The sequence below is a fragment of the Macrosteles quadrilineatus genome, unplaced genomic scaffold (genome assembly GCF_028750875.1).
Source record: "Macrosteles quadrilineatus isolate MER2022 unplaced genomic scaffold, UCM_ALF_1.0 Scaffold_1__1_contigs__length_201487025, whole genome shotgun sequence".
Taxonomy (NCBI): domain Eukaryota; kingdom Metazoa; phylum Arthropoda; class Insecta; order Hemiptera; family Cicadellidae; genus Macrosteles; species Macrosteles quadrilineatus.
In genome coordinates this window covers 9,715,034-9,735,206 of record NW_026542594.1, presented here as the reverse complement: position 1 = coordinate 9,735,206, position 20,173 = coordinate 9,715,034, and the positions used below count along the sequence as shown (strand labels likewise).

The 20,173-nt window shown below is 36.9% G+C and overlaps 1 protein-coding gene across 1 annotated transcript in view; it reads left to right on the top strand.

Annotated features, from left to right (window-relative positions):
- Positions 1 to 20,173, top strand: part of LOC128994973 (zinc finger SWIM domain-containing protein 8 homolog) — a 197,732-nt gene that overhangs the window by 171,462 nt on the left and 6,097 nt on the right. The window contains exons 23-24 of the mRNA XM_054419837.1: positions 17,488 to 17,677; positions 18,073 to 18,262. Coding sequence (XP_054275812.1) covers positions 17,488 to 17,677; positions 18,073 to 18,262 — 380 coding nt within the window. The remainder of the gene's footprint in view (positions 1 to 17,487; positions 17,678 to 18,072; positions 18,263 to 20,173) is intronic.

Genomic DNA, 20,173 nt, shown 5'->3' with positions numbered 1-20,173 from the left:
CATCAGAAGCTACCGGGTCAAAAAACTTGGAAACTTGGAGTTGGAAAGAAAAATCAGATCATCAAGGTTAGTACAAGAGGACTTAAATAAGCTAAGTTTTGTAAATAATTCTAAACCACCTGTAGGCCTTGACACTGGAAGTATTTTTTATATGAATATACAAGGCGTAAGAGAAAAGGTAATGGAAATAGAAGTTTTATTTAAAGAAAAATCTTTTCCAGTTTTATGTTTTAGTGAACATTGGTGTGGTGCTGATGAAAAATAAGCTTTCATGCTCCAGAAGGCTACTACTTTGCAACTAGTTTTTGTAGAAACGAACGTATCAGAGGGGGAGTTTGGGTGGGTGTTTGTAGTCAAACCATTATTGACTGAAGAAATTAAAGTTAAGAAATATTGCGACGAGATAAACTTTGAAGTGTGGGCTGTTAAGTGGTTGAAGTATAATGTCATAATTTTGGCATTATACTGATCTCCCAATGGTAAAGTGAATTTATTCTTGAAAATGTTAGATGACTTATTGAGATTTCCAACTATTTTTAAATGCAGAATAATTATATGTGGAGAAGTAAACACAGATTTCGATGTAACCACAAATAAGACTAGTGTTATTAAGCTAATGAATCTCTTAAGACAATATAATTTATACTGTACCAATTTTCAACCCACACGAGGCTCAGCCTGTTTAGACAACATCATGACGGACTTGCAACAAAGTGACTGTGACACCAGGGTACTACAACTAAATTTATCTGACCATAAAGCACTCCAATTTGAATTTAAAATAGGCCTAGCTGAAAATATTGATAGACCCAAAATGAAATTAGAAAGGAAATTTTCCTTGGACAATATTATTAAATTCCAACATCATCTATGTAGTCTGGACTGGGATAACATATTGAAAGAGCCTAATAATGTAAACCTATCGGCCAAAGATTTATTTTGTCAGTTTTTTAATAATGCTTTCCCTTACAAGAAATTAAAATCAAAAGCAAGCCCCGTATATGTGCTAATTGGTACACACCCGAACTTGAGAAAATGAAAAATCAGATTTTATTCTGCAAAAGTATGTATGCAAAACCACAAAGTGGACAGCTATTAAATAAAGTAAAGTACCTCAAAAAACAGTACAAACGGGCCTTGAGTGATGCAAAGAAGGCCAAGAAGGAAGAATACATCGTAGGGTCAACCAACAGATGTCAAGCAGCCTGGTCCGTGATGAAGAGGGCAGCGGGTCAATCATCACTCAGAGCTTCAAGTAACATCCCTCCAGAGATGAGAATAATAATTACTTCTTGTCATCCCGAACTAACACACTGGACATGTGTTTTCGCTGATCATTGTTGTAGTCACGTGACGTAACCAACGCACTCCAATCATTTGTGAATATAAATAAATAACGAAAACGTTCCCCTAACCCAAATTTGACCATTACAGTTATAAGGTTTACCAACGGAGGGTGCAGCACTATTATTTTTTCAATTTATGACAACCGCTAATATAAGGACAAATTTTACCAAACTGGGCCCCCCCCCCCCATTGCAAACATAAAGCTTGAGTATTAGTCCAGTCGGCAGGTAGAAAAAAGAGGCGTTAGATGGAAAAAGGCCGGAAGTTAATGAAACTGAAAATTTTTGACACTTTTTTGCTTTTTTCTCATATCACTTTTTCCTCTTACTTCCTACCGAAAAAGCATACCTTACACTTTTGTAGAGCGTTAAATTTCCTACAATTCTACAGTTCAAACATGTTTGTACGATAATTTGTTACAGATCAATAGTATTTTTACTTTAATGTATTTTTTTTTATCACCAAAACATGCACAAAAAAACAGATTTCCAACTTATTTTTTCTATTGCACGCAAATTAACACAAAGTTTTGTAGTAATTATTGTTCCAAGTTATAAGCAACATATCTGGATACATGATAGTAGACAAGAAGGACAGGACCTTGGTTCCTAACTGTTAATGCAGAACGGCAAAATCGTTCTGCGACTTTGGTCCTTTTATAGCCAGCATTAGTTGAGTATCCATCAAATACAACAATCACTTGGCCCCCCAAAGTGTCTCTGCACGTAGTTGATGTACGTAGAGCACAGCAACTAAAATGTGGTTGTACTGAGTTTTGTTCCACGACTTTATGTAACCTCTAATTACATTACATTGCCTGTTGACAAGGTTTACTTTCTCTATAGGAGTGAAGAGTGAGTACGTTACAGACTTTGTTCCCTTGCGCATTACTTCCTTGATAAAGATTGATATAGGTAAAGGGGTATATTCCTAAGATATTTTTGCAACGCAGACACATTGGAAAAGAGTGATAGGATCGACAGTGAGTTTTTTACCATGACTTGTCAACGAGCATGAAATGGAAGTGAAAGTGCATCGGTTTGAGTTTCAATTCTTCAAAATTTTCTTTCACCATTTTCTTCATGCATGATATGCTTTATTGCTTTATCTCTCGTGCTAAGTGACAATTAACTTCGACATGACCAATGATTCCTGTGCTCAAAGATCATCTCCTGGATGTGAGGGAATAGGGGATGTTCAGTGAACCATGCGAGCAGTTTATCAATGTCCATGTTGTCTCTCACACTACACGGGTCTCATGTCTAAATGTTGCTCAGATGTCTCTGAGAGAACAATTCTACTTGTTCACAAATGCTTTGAAGATACAACGTGCCTAATGTACATCTAGAAAGCACAGAATCGCTTACTCCGCGTCCACGAGTGAGCCCTCCATAGCCCTTCATAGCCCGCGTGAGGAGCATAACTGGTAGACTGTACTGTATATATAAGGCAAATATTAGTAAGCAAAAATTAGTGAAAACGAAAAAGAAACCTTGCAGACTGATGGATGTGTTGATGATAGTGTATAACAACATATTAATCAATTGTAATTGTGAAATATCCTATAATAAGTATGAGATAATGTAATATGGTGGTAGTGTGAAACCGGGGTGTAGGAAGCCACAATGATCAGCTGAGTGAGGGGTGGGTGGGGTATGAGGGTATCCGGAGATGGTGCTTATAACTCCATAATTACTACAAAATTCCGTAATAATTGAGTGGAGCGAGCGAAGCTCTTATACGTCGACTCTTATGCATTTCGTAATACGCAAACTCCTCCTAGACGACTGAATCAATCGTTTTCAAATTTTGCATGGTGATAAAGACCATATCGGTGAGTGCCAACATCTATATGGCGTTAAAAAAGTCTCTCAGGAATCCGCCCCACTGGGTCTCAAAGTTTCAATGTAATCCTTATGGAAGCAGTATTTGACACATAAACAAAAACACATGATCAGCTGTTGACTTTTGAATGCAGTAGATAAAGAAATAGCTGATAGCATTAATCCACAGATATTAGAACAGAAACGGTATGGATCATAAATATAATCAAATGACGACACTAGCTTAAGGTCTATGGCGTAGGAAGTGGTAAAGGAAGTAGTAAAGGTGAGCAGTCTGGAGTGTGGAAACGGAAACTGTTTGTGACGATTAGATTTAGGTATCTGCATTCCTAAAATTCTATGGGAAGAGAGGAAAACGGGTCCGCGACGTAGGAAGTGGTGAAGAAAGTAGTAAAGGCGAGCTGTCCGGAATGTGGGAACTGTTTATGACGATTAGATTAAAATATCTGCATTCCTAAAATTCAATAGGAAGGGAGGAAAACGGGTCCGCGACGTAGGAAGTGGTAAAGGAAGTAGTCAAGGCAAGCTGTCCGGAGTGTGGGAACTGTTTATGACGATTAGATTAAAGTATCTACAAACCTAATATGCTATGGGAAGGGAGGAAAACAGGTCCGTGACGTAGGAAGTGGTGATGGAAGTAGTCAAGGCGAGCTTACCGGAGTGTGGAAACCGTTTTTGACGACTAGATTAAGGTATCTACAAACCTAAAATGCTATGGGAAGGGAGGAAAACAGGTCCGTGATGTAGGAAGTGGTGAAGGTAGTAGTAAAGGCGAGTTGTCCGGAGTGTGGGATCTGTTTATGACCAATAGATTAAGGTATTCTTAATCCAATAATGCCAAGGGAAGGGAGGTATACAGGTCTATGACGTAGGAAGTGGTAAGGGAAATAGTCAAGGCGAGCTGTCCAGAGTGTGGGAACTGTTTATGACGATTAGATTTAGGTATCTGCATTACTAAAATTTTATGGAATGGGAGGAAAACGGGTCTGCGACGTAGGAAGTGGTGAAGGAAATAGTCAAGGCGAGCTGTCCGGAGTGTGGGAACTGTGTATGACGATTAGATTAAGGTATCTGCATTCCTAAACTTCTATGGGTAGGGAGGAAAACGGGTTCGCGACGAAGGAATTGGTGAAAGAAGTAGTCAAGGCGAGCTGTCCGGATTGTGGAAACTGTTTACGACGATTAGATTTAGGTATCTGCATTACTAAAATTCTATGGAAAGGGAGGAAAACGGGTCCGCAACGTAGGAAATGGTGAAGGAAATGGTCAAGGCGAGCTGTCCGGAGTGTGGGAACTGTTTATGACGATTAGATTAAGGTATCTACAAACCTAAAATGCTATGGGAAGGGAGGAAAACAGGTCCGTGACGTAGGAAGTGGTGATGGAAGTAGTCAAGGCGAGCTTTCCGGAGTGTGGAAACCGTTTTTGACGATTAGATTAAGGTAAACCTAAAATGCTATGGGAAGGGAGGAAAACAGGTCCGTGACGTAGGAAGTGGTGAATGTAGTAGTAAAGGCGAGTTTTTTTTCGGAGTGTGGGAACTGTTTATTACGATTAGATTAAGATATCTGTAATCCAAAAATGCTACGGAAAGGGAGGGAAACAGGTCCGTGACGTAGGAAGTGGTGAAGGAAGTAGTCAAGGCGGAGTGTGGGAACTGTTTATGACGATTAGATTAAGGTATCTACAATCTTAAAATTCTATGGGAAGAGAGGGAAACAGGCCCGCGACGTAAGAAGAGGTGAAGGAAGTAGTAAGGTGAGAAGTGTGGAGTGTGGGAACTGGAAACCGTTTGTAGCAGTTAGATTAATGTATCTGCAATGCTGAAATGCTATGAGAAGGGATGGAAGCATGCCCACGACATAGAAAATGGTGAAAGAAGTAGTAAAGGCTAGCAGTGCGGAGTGTGGGCAATGTTTGTGGCAATTAGATTAACGTATCTAAAATACTAAAATGCTATGGAAAGTGATGAAAACAGGTCCATGACATAGGAAATGGTGAAGGAAGTAGTAAGGCTTGCAGTGCAGAGTGTGGGAACTGTCTTTGGCAATTACATTAATGTATCTGCAATCCTAAAATGGTATGGGAAGAGAGGGAAACAGGTCCACGACATAGGGGGTGGTGAAGGAAGTAGTAAAGGTGAGCAGTGTTGAGTGTGGGAATGGATTAATGTATCTGCGATGCTAAAATGCTATGGGTAGAGACTGTAGACTGTAGGTTAAAATGATTACGAAGCACGAATCGATACATATTTCGATACATGCAATCGTTTACAATAGAAATTTACAACTGAGTTGACAACAGCTGATTTTTACTCCCTAAAGAGTAAAAATGCTACTTTAGACCCGCAACGCATGCATTTAAAACGACTGTTTTTACTACAGTATGACAAAAACAACATAATATGAACCCTTGATGACTCCGCTCAATTTTGTGGATGCCCCTGCAAACGCCACCTAGTTAGTGTGCAATAGAAAAAAAAGTAGAAAATCATTTTTTTTTCATATTTTGGTGATTTAACACTAATACCGAAACCCTACCTAGGCTGACGTTAACCGAAACCCCCGGTCTGTGAGACCCCCTTTGAAAAATAATGGACCCCGCTTAGACACACACAAACCGAAACCCTCGGCCTGTGAGACCCCGCTTTAAAATACACTAACGCTGGGCGTCTGAGACGGGCATGTTATGAACAGACATCCTGTCAAGGTCACGGCACCCATGCGAAATGAACAAACAGTATATCAATAGGTAGGGAAGGAAAAGGGGGGAAGGTATTGGGGGAATGGAACCTCCCAAGTAAACAGTGTTGCCATAATGCGTTTGTGAAAATTCCCGTGGGCTTGTCAGACCGGGGTTTTGGTATTAGTGTTAAAAAAAATACATTAAAGTAAAAATACTATTGCTCGGTAACAAATTATGGTACAAACATGTTTGAACTGTAGAATTGTAGGAAATTTAACAGTCTACAAAAGTGTAAGGTATGCTTTTTCGGTAGGAAGTAAGGGGAAAAATTTATTGAGAAAAAAGCAAAAAAGTGTCAACAATTTTCAAGTTTTTCCCCCACCATCTTTTTTTCCTCAGGGTCTTTGAGGTCCAAAACTTGGGAAAATGTTGATTTATCATCCCTGAACAACATCCCCAAGTTTCATTAACTTCCGATCTTTTTCCATCTAAAACTACCTGCTGACTGGACTATATAACTGCAATAAGCATTTTATACTTATATGCCGACCCCGTACGAAGGACGGGTACTCTGCTAGTATATTTATATATCAATCTAATCGAGAATTTTTTTGATATATCTATATGAAAAATCTCCATTGTATACTGGGCTGAGATTGTACAATTTGCTATAAGTCATCAAACAAAACCAAATTTAAAGAGACAATAGGTAATTTACTTATTGACAAGGCGTTTTACTCAATCAAATATTTGTACAAAACTTTTATTTATAACATTTTTTTAGTTTAGGTGTTTAATTTTAAGTTAATTTAAAATTTTTTATGTATGGATTTAATTTTGTCAATGAGCCTATTCGAAAGGTTATGACATGTATGGAATGTTTTGTGCAAATAAAGTAGTCTATGTCTATGTCAATGGTGCCGTGACCGCGACATATGTTTACAATGCTGCTGTGACCACGACATTTATGACGATGGTGCCGTGCCCACGACATATGTTGGTGATGGGGCCGTACCGCGACATAACGTTGACGATGTTACCATGACGGAAAAAGGTGTAGTAACATGGAAATTGGAGAGTTTTTGGTGGGGTTTTTTTTTATGGTAATAAAAAGCCGGGAATTCCATTTAAGAAATCTGTCAGACACCCTGAACATGCTTTTCATAATAAATACATAGAAAACGGGGTTTTTTACTTTTTGTATTTAAAGGTAACTTTTGCCAACCTTTTTTGAGTATTTTTAAGAAATCCATTATATCACTTTCTGCATTGTACCAAATTTATAGTTGTTAGAAAATACTGAATTAGTGATATTTTTGTTTTAAAACTGTGTACAACTAAATCTACGGTTCTAATGGCCGATTTTAATTCATAAATAAGCTATTAAATTAAGCTTCATCCATGTAGAATTGTAAATAATTATGAGCCTCAAAAATGTATAGTGTTTAAAACATTCTGAATTAGAGGCATTTTTGTTTAACTTTGTACAACTAAATCTGCAGTTGGTACTGGACCGATTTGATTAAGGTGAATGAAAATCTTTATCATATAAAATAGGTTTACAGACCATACGTCGTCAATCCTACTGCAGTCTCAGGCGTCTAGTTTTGAAACAACTCAACTGTTGTTTCATCTTTAAGCCTTTGTCCTCATTCATAAGATTATTTGAACACAATATCGTCGTCAATTTACCAACATTTTTTAACATTTAGGACACACAAACACGAAGAATACAATACATTGAATTAACATAAAATAGTGTGCGACCAGCCATAACACGCACGACAACCACGACGGACACAACTCAACTACCCGGCGCCTGTCTAGAGACATTGTTCTTGGAGGGGGTGAAACAGCTGATAATGAGCGTGTTTGTTATCAATGTCCTCGGTCTTGTCAAATACATATTATGGCCAAAATTTAACTTTTCATTTAACCCTCTCTCTGTTACATGTTGGTTTTCTGATGTATTTACGAAATTTGTGAACGTTTAAAGTCGGAATTCCGACGCATTTAGCCAGGGGCGGCTCCGGAGGGCAAGCCAGGTAGGCCCGGGCTTACCCAAAACTTTGGTAGATAATTCAAAATTAGAAAGAAATAAAGGAATGTAAATAAAGGTAAAGCATTTAAACTAATTATTTTGCATTTAAATTTTAAAATTCCCCCTGTTTGTGGGGAAGCCCTTCAAACCTGTAGTGCCCAGATCAAACTCTTTCTTGATCCTTGCCAGGCCTACCCAAAAAATTATTCCTGGAGCTGCCCCTGCATTTAGCAAGCGCTCACTTGAATGCTCACCGTTTGCATAATTTTAATAATTTGGGCATGATTTTTTCACTATTTTAAATTATAAATCATAAGCTTTCTTATATTGCCACTTTGTATGTTTGGCGACGAATGGTTTTATTATTTAGGTGGCAGTGGATATGCGATGTATTCAGCTGCCAGACCGTCAATGTACGTTAGTGAGGTTGTGTGTTGTTGCCTGTGATCAACGTAAGATTTTTATACATAGTGTAAATATTTTTAGGGTTAGACCATAAACATTGTATGTTTTTGAAAACTACGGTATATTTTATTTCCTAAAGTTTGGCTTGAAATTTTTTCTTGGTGAAGTGGTGACAAATAATAACTTCCTAACCGAAAATTAATTATAAAAATTAACTAGTTATTTATAAATTTGGTGGACAAAATGGTATATAATAGTTCATATGTATTCCTAATAATAAGTTTAAATAAACGGTATCAGCATTCTGAGTCTGACACATACTTTCTCCCATAAGTTTGTCAACAACCTTTATCATGTGTAAGCGGTGAGAGTAAATAATACGGAAATGGGATTTGTACAATTTTGTTCAGAATTTAAAAACTATACAGTAATATACAAATTTTTTATTAAAATTGTTTGGGCCATTTTTGGGATTTTCCATTATTTTAATGGGTTTTATGGGAAAATCCCCATAAAAAAATCAAAATTTCTGTAAAATAAAAAACAAGGACCATAACATACTATGTTAAATCAAAACTGGATTTTTTTCTAAAATCCTACTTTTTGTTATTTTATGGGGTTTTTATGGGAAAATAACACAATTTACAATAACTTTTGAATGGGATTCGTACCATTTTGTTCAGAATTTAAAGGGCTACAACGTACTAAATTTTTATCAAAATCGTTCGGGCCATTTTTGAGAAAATCAAATTTTTTCGGTTTTTATGGGGTTTTATGGAAAAATCCCCATTAAAAATCAAAATTTCAAAAAAATGAAAAAAAAACGCCTGGAGATACCATAGATTTGAACCTACATACCAAATTTCATCGAAATCGGACTTCAGGTGTAGTCCCTAGGTCTGTACACATCCAGACACACAGACACACACACCATCACACACACACAGACATCACTTCGAAAACCACTTTTTTGGGTCCAGGGGGACCCAAAACGAATATATCCACTCAAAACTCAAACTCAAAAATTTTGACAAAAACAATACTCCATATACTAGGGTATAGGGGGAGAAAGTAAAAAATATATGTAAATAAACCCTGCAAAATTGCTAAAATCGGTGTGACATTTAACACGTTCGCTGCGGGTTACCGCCCGGGCGGTAGCTCCGCGCTCCGCCACGCTGCGGCGCACCGCCCGGGCGGTAATGTGCACCCGCCAAACTTATTCCGTTTGAGTGCAGCCGCACTCCGGTGTAGGTCGGAGTATTTTTGTCCGTGCTTCGTGTATGACAGTGACAGTTTTGTGGTGCAATCCATTTGTAATTATCGTTACTCGTTCCGAAACTATACCTGGTGGATTTTGACTCACTCATTACGTTTGTTAACTGTAATTTTGTGCTATATTAATTTTGTTTTATTGTAAAATAATGGCATCTACTGTGGGTGTTTAGCAAACTACGTCGACTCTTGTCATGAAACAGGACATCACCACACGTTATTTGATATTCGTCATACCGAAATATGAAAGCCAATAGCCCGGCAATCGAGTTTGTTTAACGCTGCGGGCTGCGCCGCACTGGGGCTACGCCTGCCATTTGATGGGCAGCAGCGAACGTGTTAAGGAACTTTTTTGCGACAGAGAGAGGGTTAAGATGTCGTGGGGATATTTTATAATCCAACAGCCTAGAGGACAAAGTAGTGTACAAATTATCCTGCAGTCACTGTCCAAAAATATATTTCGGACAAACAGGTCGTTCTTTCAAGAAAAGGTTTAATTAATACCTCCCTAAATCTAAATTTAAAACACAACACTCTTAAGTTCGCTGAACACCTGATTAATGAAAACCACAACGTCAAAAGCTGTAGTGATAGCATGGATATTTTACATGAATGCACTAAAGGCTCTTTAACCCTTTGCGGTCGAATGGCGAGTATAGGTCGCCGCCCGCCATTTTGCCGACTGCTCAAAAATGGCGACCTACAAGGACCAAAAAAAAAAATATTCAAAAATCAAAAAAGTTAATTTTTTGGGTCAAATGGCGAGTATAGGTCACAGGGCGCCATTTTTCTGACTGCTTGAATGGCAAGCTAAATTCTCCAAAAAATGTGGAAAAAATTCGACCTCAAAGGGTTAATGAATGTCCTAGATGAAAAGCTAAATTTTCGGTATAATATAGTATTTGGCAGAATCGAGGACATTGATAACAAAGGGACTAATTATCAGCTGTTTCATCCCCTCCATGTCAATGTCTCCAGACAGGCAACGGGCAGTTGAGTTGTGTCCGTCATGGTCATCGTGCAAGTTATGGCTGGCCGAGCACTATTGAAAATGAAACAACAGTGGTTTGGAAAGTATTCGCCTGAGACTACAGTAGGATTGACAACGTAAGGAATGTAAACCTGTTTAGTACAAGTAAAACTCTCCCAAGAAAACATAAAAATTAGTCTGTTCATGAAACTTGCAGGAAACGTAGTACAGTACTTACCATTAGGTTTTGAAATCTGAAGAGTCCCTAGTGATTGTGGCGGTGGAAGTACCATTTTATAGGGGGTAAAGTTTGTGGGGGTAGTGATTTTGAAAACATTTTTATTTATAGGATCCAAACAAGTGGGGTGTCATTTTCTATGTTTCTTAGGATGCAGAATCGAAAACAAGCATAACAAAATCAATACAACCGACAGTTTATGAGAAAAAGACAAAAATGTATTTATGAAAAAAAATATGACAAACTTATTAAGGTAAAATAATTCAGTTAATATCAATTATTATTTCACTCACTGATCAGGTATACAAATGTTTGGGCACTTATAGATGGGGTAGAGAGTTGAAATTTGACACACTTTTTGGTCTTGGGCCCAAAGCCCCGGGGAATTGCAAAAGGTCGCATTTTCAAATTTGAACCCCCTCATGATGAGCAACGCACTGGGCAGCGTAACTGTCCCCAGTACGCAGTGCGTTGTTCATCATGAACGTTGGTGGGGCCGTCTTTAGATGCCTTTACCCACTTGCGTACCATTCCGTCACTCATAAATGTTCTCACCACACACCTCACTAATCTGTCGATGAATTTCAATGGCTTTCACACCTTTAGCACCTAAAAATCTAATTACAGCGCGCACTTCACAGTCGGCGGCAGTCTCAATTGGCGCCACCATTTTGAATGCTCGATACCGGATGTAAACACGGCCGATTGTTCTTGAATTTCCGGCTAGGGCTTGCCAATAGATGCACATATACAGCGAAAGTGTCCAAAATGTCAATCGCAGCACTGGAACGGAGTAATTTATTTTTAGTAATAGTATTTTTGTAGGTACTTACTAAAATACCCCCGCCGCAGCAAACCTGCAGACTAAGCGAATTTCCATTTGACTGATTGGATTTACACTGAAATGTCTACTTAAAAATATAACATTTATTCTTGATTTAATAGAATTAGTTTAACAAGTACTTAGGTTTGCTGCATCAGGGAGGGTAAAACTGTTTTTTTTTTTGTTTTTTTTTTTTGTAAAATGTGAATAGTTTGTAAGAAATAAAAAAATTTTCCAAATTTGATAAAAATATGTTCACAAACAAGCAAACTACAACAGTTTACTTATTCTCCATAAGAATAACATGGGAATTTTAAATTTACAATTTTTGGGAATTTTCTCCGTAACCATTAGGCGCATAATAACGTTTCAATATACTAAATTATTTGTTTTTTAAGCTCTACAAAATGGTTTAGAAAGAAATTGCTAAATTTTATGTTTTTTGGGTCAAAAATGGGAAAACCCTATTTTTACCCCATAAAACCCCCCGTAAACCCCCGTTCCTATGGTCCGATCATGCTGGATCGCGAACTCGTTCGAATAAACGTACGTTTACACGTTTGTACCAAATTTCATCAAAATCGGATCATTTTTGCTCGAGTTATCGTGCTGACGGACACATATATATGAATTTAAACGGATGGTGTTTTTGACCTCTAGGGACATCAAAACGAAAAAAAAAAATCGGTCCCGCGTCCAGGTCTTACCATGAGTACTAGCTTATTCCCTATATGGGAAATTCGCTAAAAAGATGCCTCGTAGTATTAATGCTTTGTATTCTCCTGTGTTTTAAATATCACCCATTACATGTTTCATAATTTTAATGAACAACCCACATTCCCAACTTTCCCAATGTTATTCCCACAGGTGCAACGGTCTAAATCACATCACCCACTTTAAGATTTGCTGGATATGTGAAATTTGGTAGGATTGCTAGTCTTGGTCCCAAACAACCTAGACCATTTCCTAAAGTAAAATTATCCAAAAATAACCCAAAAATAATCAGGTGGGGGGCCACCCGATTTAACTATTTCTCCCCCCCACCATGTTATTCTTCTGGGAAATAGCATTGAAAGTTTCTGACTTTGGAATTGGGCATGCAATCATCATTTAACAAGAAGCTACAAAAATTCCCTGGAACGATAGTAAAAAAATATTCCCGAACAACCCAGCAAAATCAAAAATGTTACATTTTCCAATTTTAACACCCTAAAAATATTAATTTTTGAGAAAACATATTTTTCCTTAAATGGCGATATCTAAAAGTGGTAAGACTTAGCAAAGATTTTAGGGAATTTTCACAGTCATAAAATAAAAGTTATACAAAACCCTCTTGGGCGTCTCCAAAAATTGCCCCCTTCACCCCTCAAAACACCACATAGTTCTTACTTGTTTCAAATTGCTTTTATTTGGGACATGTTATAAACTATTTTTATTTTTTTGGACGAACAGGGGATTGTTTGAATATAAGCTAGCCTGTATCTATAGATTTTATTTATTTTTATAGATCTTATGTAAACAAACATAAGATATTCTTCAGATAAAGATTAGTCCTTTTGAAGAATTAGTTAGTAGGCCTATTAAAATTGTAATTTTGAATTTGTCGATCAGGGAAAGTTAAAAAAAATCATGGAATTGTCAGGGAAAAGTCAGGGAATTTTCAATGTGATTTCACTAGCCACCCTGAATATACTAAGCTATAATATTTTACCAAAAAATACACTTTACTAGTTTCCTTGTAGCAGCAAACCTAGGTACTCATTAAACCTAATGTTTTTTAAATAGATTTAATTAAAAATCAATTCAGATATATGGAAATTTGCTTGGTCGGCAGGTTTGCTGCAGTGGGGGTATTTCTCATAAAATGTTGGTTGTATTGACTTTATTATGCTTTTTTCATCCTAAGAAGCGTAGAAAATTACACCATACTTGTTTGGATCCCATAAATAAAAATGTTCCCAAAAATCACTACCCACAATTTTTAACCCCCCTAAAATGGTACTTCCACCCCCCCAATCACTAGAGACTCATCAGATTTCAAAATCTAATGGTAAGTACTACGTTTCCTGCAAGTTTCATGATTGGACTAATTTTTATGTTTTCTACTAGTCTTTTGGTAGAATTTTACCTGTACTAGTTTTATTTGTCATAAATCAATCCTGGAGGCAATGCTGAATAAATCTTTATTCATGTAGAATTGAAAATAATTATGAATGTTTTATTTTTTTTTTATGCAGTAATGGGTTTGCCGGTATGAATAATCTGATCATATGAAACATGTGTTAATAATTTGTCAGCTGATTGTAATTCAGTATTGTTATTTCATTGATTTTCTTTGTTTACATGTTGTTGTGCACAATTTGCATTTGTGGTTAAAGTGTGTTCCTTATGATATGTGTGGTTCAAAGGTTATGTGCTTAATCTGTGCCAGTAATTATTAGTGAGAAATTCTGGTGTGTGCGAATTTCATAACCATTATTTCCCTAGAGACCGTTGTATTTAACCACAACGGGCTCTGTTGCTAGTTCAGATATTGTGCCTAAAGTAAACTGACAGTGGCAGTAAAAAATGCTAATGTTTTGTGTATATAGTGTAAAGTTTTGTGTCTCTTGTGCCAGTTTGGACTCTTTCACGTTGAGGTAAGACTGCTATCTTCACAAAAAATCCTAAAACCTTAGGCCCTTGTGCTCTATGTTACATCCTTATGTTAAAATAAAAATATGTTTGAAACTGTGTATGATTTGGCTTATCTAATTTTCCTTTTAGTCTTATTAGTTCTGTTGTATTATTAATTAGTATAATTATCTATTTCTATAATTTTTGATGATTCACTCTTTGTCATTAAGGTCAACCAGCCAATCCGCGTAAGAGAGGAATTTGAGGAAAAAGTAATTTTTAATATTATAATTAAACTAATTATGCATTACTATGAGGTACAAGTTAAATTTAACGAATAAAAATAGTAAATTTGAATATTTTTATTTTTACTGCTTTTTTTGATGATTTGAAGTTGCTATACTGAAGACCCAGATTACTCTTTGTAAAAATGCTGAAGTTTTGAGTTCTCTGGTGGAGGCACCATAGTTCACTACCACATTAGACTGTGACCAGTTTGCAGTTGAGGTTATGCTCAAGTGACAACACCAAAATGAATGATCAGGCAAGATTCTTTATGAGTTTTTTAAAAAGTTCTAGAAAAGATGGTTGCATGTAACATCCGTTACACAAAAACATGAAAAAGTTATTTTTTTATATGAATGGTCTAAAGAAAAACAATGAAAGTTTCTAAAAGTAAGGTTAAGGTCTGCACATGTTGGTCTATACCCTAATATTTACATATTTATGTAAAAATACAATTTTATAAGAGGTTTAAATCTTGTAACATCCGTTACGTAACGGATGTTACAAGCCTTAAATAGGTGTTTCTGACTGCACTTACAAAGATTTTGTTTTAAATTCTTTGGCTGTTGTTTAACATAACCTCAAATTGTCTATGCTGCAACACAGACAGTGAAGGTTGCATGACAAATGTTTGCGAGAATTGTAAGACTGATGGGATGAAGACTATTCTAAATGAAAATACTGACTACTCCGTAACTGTAAAGTGGAAATCATGGCGGAAAGAGGATGGAAAATATCAAGTCATGGAAAATTCAACGCCTCTTCAAGATGTACTCGACAAAATAAATGAGACATTACCTGCTTTTAAATTTCACTGTTTTGTAAAAAATGTCCAATCTGAACATTTTGATCATATGAAAAACAACATTGATAAAGGGTCAGCAGTAATACAGATTGATTACGCAGAAAACTTTGCCCTAACATCTCAAGATGAGATACAAAGTGCCCATTGGTGCCATGCTCAGGTAACACTGTTTACCGCATGTATTTGGTATGAACATGGAGTAAAATCGTACGTTGTCGTTAGTGATGACATGTCACATACAAAGAAATGTAGCTGGGTTTTCTTAAAGGTGGTTGTTGATGATTTTAAGCAGTTTGAGTACGAAGAACTTAAAACCCTCTCAGTTTTCTCTGACAATTGCTCAGCCCAATTCAAGAGCAAGTATACAGTGTCCAATGTCTGTTACCTGGCTTCTGATTTAAACTTAACAGATGTTCAGTGGAGCTCTTTTGCAGCTGGACATGGCAAGGGAGCAGTAGATGCTATTGGTGGCCAGCTGAAGCGAAACATTTGGATACGAGTTAAGTCAAAATCAGTGATCTTAAATACACCACAAGACTTTTTCAATGCATGTCAGACATATTGCAACTTGGTTACAACCCTGTTTGTCTCAAAAGAAGATGTTGATGCAACCGGTGACAAGTTACTCAAAAAAAGATGGGAACAATCTGTTGAGATAATTGGAATACAAAAATACCATCATTTCCAGAAGCTAGATGATGATCATGTACTAGCTGCAGTAACATGCAGATCACCCATGCAAAAACATCAATCAAGGCTGAAAAATCAAAACAGAAGAAGACTCGTGTGAGATATTGTGATGTATATTCAACCAATTCAGAGGACGATTGCAGTAGTAGTATTGGGGGATTGGAAGAGCGACAAAAAGATGAGAGTGAAGTTGTAGAAACTTTGATTGACCAAGATGAGTTGGTAGAAGAAAGTCAAATTATCCCTGACAAATATGTTCTGGTAAAATACCACACTCACAGGAGCAATTTGTTTTATGCAGCCGTTTGCCAATCAGCTGTTACCGATGATGGGGAAGTTAGTGTTTTATTTCTGACCAGCCATGGAAAAAACGGACGAGTCTTTAAAGTTGGTGAAGAAGGAGAGAAATACATTGGTGTGGAGAAAGTAGTAAAAATTTTGCCAACTCCCAAAATAATAGCAGCAGGAGATAGGCTTTACTATGAGTTTACTCAACCTCTTCCAGTGTCGTAATTAAATACAGCTAGTAAACTAGACCACTGGGAACAGTTAAGTTCAATTTATTCAAATAATTATATTATTCATAACTGGTAAATAGTTTTAAGTAATTGTGAGTGTCAGTTCTATGTAAAACAAATCCAATGGTAAAACAATATTTTTAAATAAACAATTTAGTAACCTACTTTGTGTTAACTTATTACCAGCTGCTGCATTTGAACGTATTCTATTTATATAAGAACAATTAATGGTTTAAGGTTGTAATATGTGATAAATGTTAACAATAAATAAGTAATAATTTGCATATCTGACAAAAGAATTATGAATTTCATGTAAAAAGTTTAGTTTTGAAAGAACTAGCCAAATGTGAATAAAGTGTAACATCCGTTACAAAATAAGAGTAACATCCGTTACACTAGTAAATAATTATTTTAAAATTGCCTGATAATGTTTATTAAAACAAATAAGTGGAAATAAATACTATACTTACTTCAGTAAGCCTACATAATAGCATTTTTCATTTAAAATTTGAATAAAAGATGAACTGAATTTTCAATGGAATGACATGATTATTTTAGGCAGGTTCACAATTGTGTAACATCCGTTACGCGACAAAATAATTTTTTATTCGTTTATTCATCAATGAAACATACCCAAACTTACACTCCATATTAAGACCAACCTTATTTACCAACCAAAAGTCTTAAAATAGATAATTAATAATATTTAAAGTCAATATTAACATTTAATTAGTGAAAATGTAACATCCGTTACATACGGATTGGCTGCAAACTCGATAATTATTAGGTATCTGTCAAAGAATCTGTATCATGCGTAGAATCGAGCTTCAAAACCTAAGTTTTGGAATCGGTAACTGAATTGAGCAATTCTGGAATCGGCCCATCATCAGTCAATTAGTTTGTGTTTTGAAACATCCAAAATGTTGTATTATGTGAATGTAACAGGTACACAGACCAGGTCAGCAGTACAGTCAGACACAACTGAGGTATCTACTGGCTGCCTATCGTGTGGGCATGTTGGCCCTGGACACCTTGTCTCGCAGAGTACATGACGACAGACCCCAGGCCAAATACGCTCGTAACCCACCGTACGGAGAAGACGTCAAGTGGCTTCTCAGAGTTTCCAAAAAATTGGGTAAGAACAGACTAACTTTAATTGGGTCACTAAGTTATAGATTTTTTCAATATTGCCTATTGCATGTAAAACGTTTCTAACCAACGTGGTTCTTTGTCATGGGGGGATTCTCAAGAAGTCATTTATTTATGGATCTGAATTTTCAGCCTACTTTGAAAAAGTAATGCGTTTCCTCAATGGGGGTTGTCCTTGCAACCTTTGTGGTACCTAAACAAAAAATTCTGTGTACACTGTACAGCTGTTAATTCTAATACACCTGAACACTGTTTTTATTATGATGCTTTAAACCTATCTGATAAGTTCATTTTACTCAATACTAGATAATTTAAATCATGTTTCATCACTATAAGTGAGTTGTTTTTTCTGATGTTTCTTTGTGTAATGTGTGTGTACAGGGACTCAGTACTTGCACCAGTTGTGCATGTGTGCAGTGAACAGCATTGTGTCACCGTTTGTGCTCCATGACATGGCTGTGGAGGCAGCTCACTACCTCAGTCCAGAGAATCACTACTGTAACAACCCAGGGCTGGTGATGCAACACTTGCGCTCCACCCTTACACCTCTGGTCCACAAGTGTCAGCAAATGTGAGTAATTTTATCCAAAGGTTAATGTTGTGTTTCCGCAAGGTCCAGAAATAAGCCTGTGACCACTGGAGAAAAAAAAAACTGTATAGTCCTAGTTAACTTACTTTGGTTAGACTTACCTAGATCAATCACTTTGTGATTTCCTTTTATGAAGTCATTCTGTAGTGGTGGACAACCTCATTTTGTCGTGTCATAAATTTCACCACTCAACTTAGACCTAATTTGGTTATTTATATTTTAGTATAATAAGCTCAATTGCATTAATCAGATTGTTCCTTACTTTTGTTCTATATTTTTAATGTGCTTGTATGGATGGCTAATTATTTAACATGACTATGTTTCTGTTCTTTTGTTTACGTTGCAAAACCATGGCAGTGTGGCATCCCATGTTAAATTTTGAAATTTGTATATGCATATTATAGTGAAAAATAGATTTTCCTAGCTATAACTCTGATATAGTACTTTTTAGGCTATGGCCACACGGGCGTTTTTTCACGCGGTGAAATGTAGCTTATTTTCACGCTGCTTGATTTCCCGCTGTTGTATGCCACACGGGCGTTTTTTTTTACGCGGTAAAATGTAGCTTATTCTCACGCCGTTGAAGTCCAGGAGCGGGAAAATGCACTCGGAACCCGCTGTTGATTGACGAATTCACGTAATTATGTTGTATATCTTCCTAAAGGCCGAAATAGTAACCTTGTTTCTGACTAGTGAACAAGAAATATGAATGGTATATTAATTTTGGTACGGAAACAACACTAAAATTAGTTTATTTTGTTGATCTTTCATTTAATTATTTACATTTAGTACCAAAATAATATAATATAAATATTTTTATGGCTATCATCAGATCTTTGAATATTTTACTACATAAATGCCTCTTTACATTTTTTAGTCCAACTAAATTCCTTTCCTTTTAGTAACAAGTTATTAAGTAGTACAGTAAGGTCGACCTATGTTTGAGATAAAACGTGTAGGCATACCCAAAAATAGTTTACAATATCCTGGAAAAAATTATATCCATTTATCTTTATTTCAACTTGCTGGAACGACTTGATCAAAGCTGCGTGTTGCTCCCGCCCGTGTGGCCAGGGACAGAGCGTGAAAACAAGCTTCAAAAATGCACCCCAGTCCATCCTTCTGCGGGCCCGCGGCGGGTGATTTCGCAGACGTGCCGCATCTGCGTGAAAAAATGCTGCGTGTGGCATACCTCATTACATTTAATGCTGCTCATATTTCTCGCCTTTTTTCACGCTGCGTTCTTGCGTGAAAAAACGCCCGTGTGGCCGTAGCCTTAAGCAGAACTGAGCTATACTTACTTTTTTAAGCAGAACTGAGCTTTACCGTAAGTATAAAGGTTGTTCTTGGTGCCGATTCGGAGATCGAAATAACAAGTATACAAACTTTACTCATATTTTATATGGGATTTAACAGTCTTTGTTGATTACTGTAATATTGAAATACTAGAGACTGACTCTTATAACTAGAGATGGACTGGTACTGAAATTTCAGGAATTCTTTGGGAAAAAATATTCCTGATTTTCGGAATGGGATTTGATCCGATTGTGGGCGATTTTGCCGCTTGGTAAGTGACGATGACGCCGCTATCGCAAGAGATGTTCACGATAGTTCCCCGAACGCATCATTCTCATTTTGCATGGGTAATTTCGACGGTCGCGCCGTGACCGCGGAGTGATACCGACGATCCCGCCATGACCGCAAGTCATTTTAACGATCCTACCGAGACCATGAGTCATACCCTCGATCACGCCGTGACCTCGGACTCATACCGACGTTCCTGCTGTGACCGTGATTAATTTGAGCAAATTTCCCATATTGGGAATAAGCTATTACCGTAGTACTCATGGTAAGACCTGGACCCGGGACCCATTTACTTTTTCGTATTGAGGT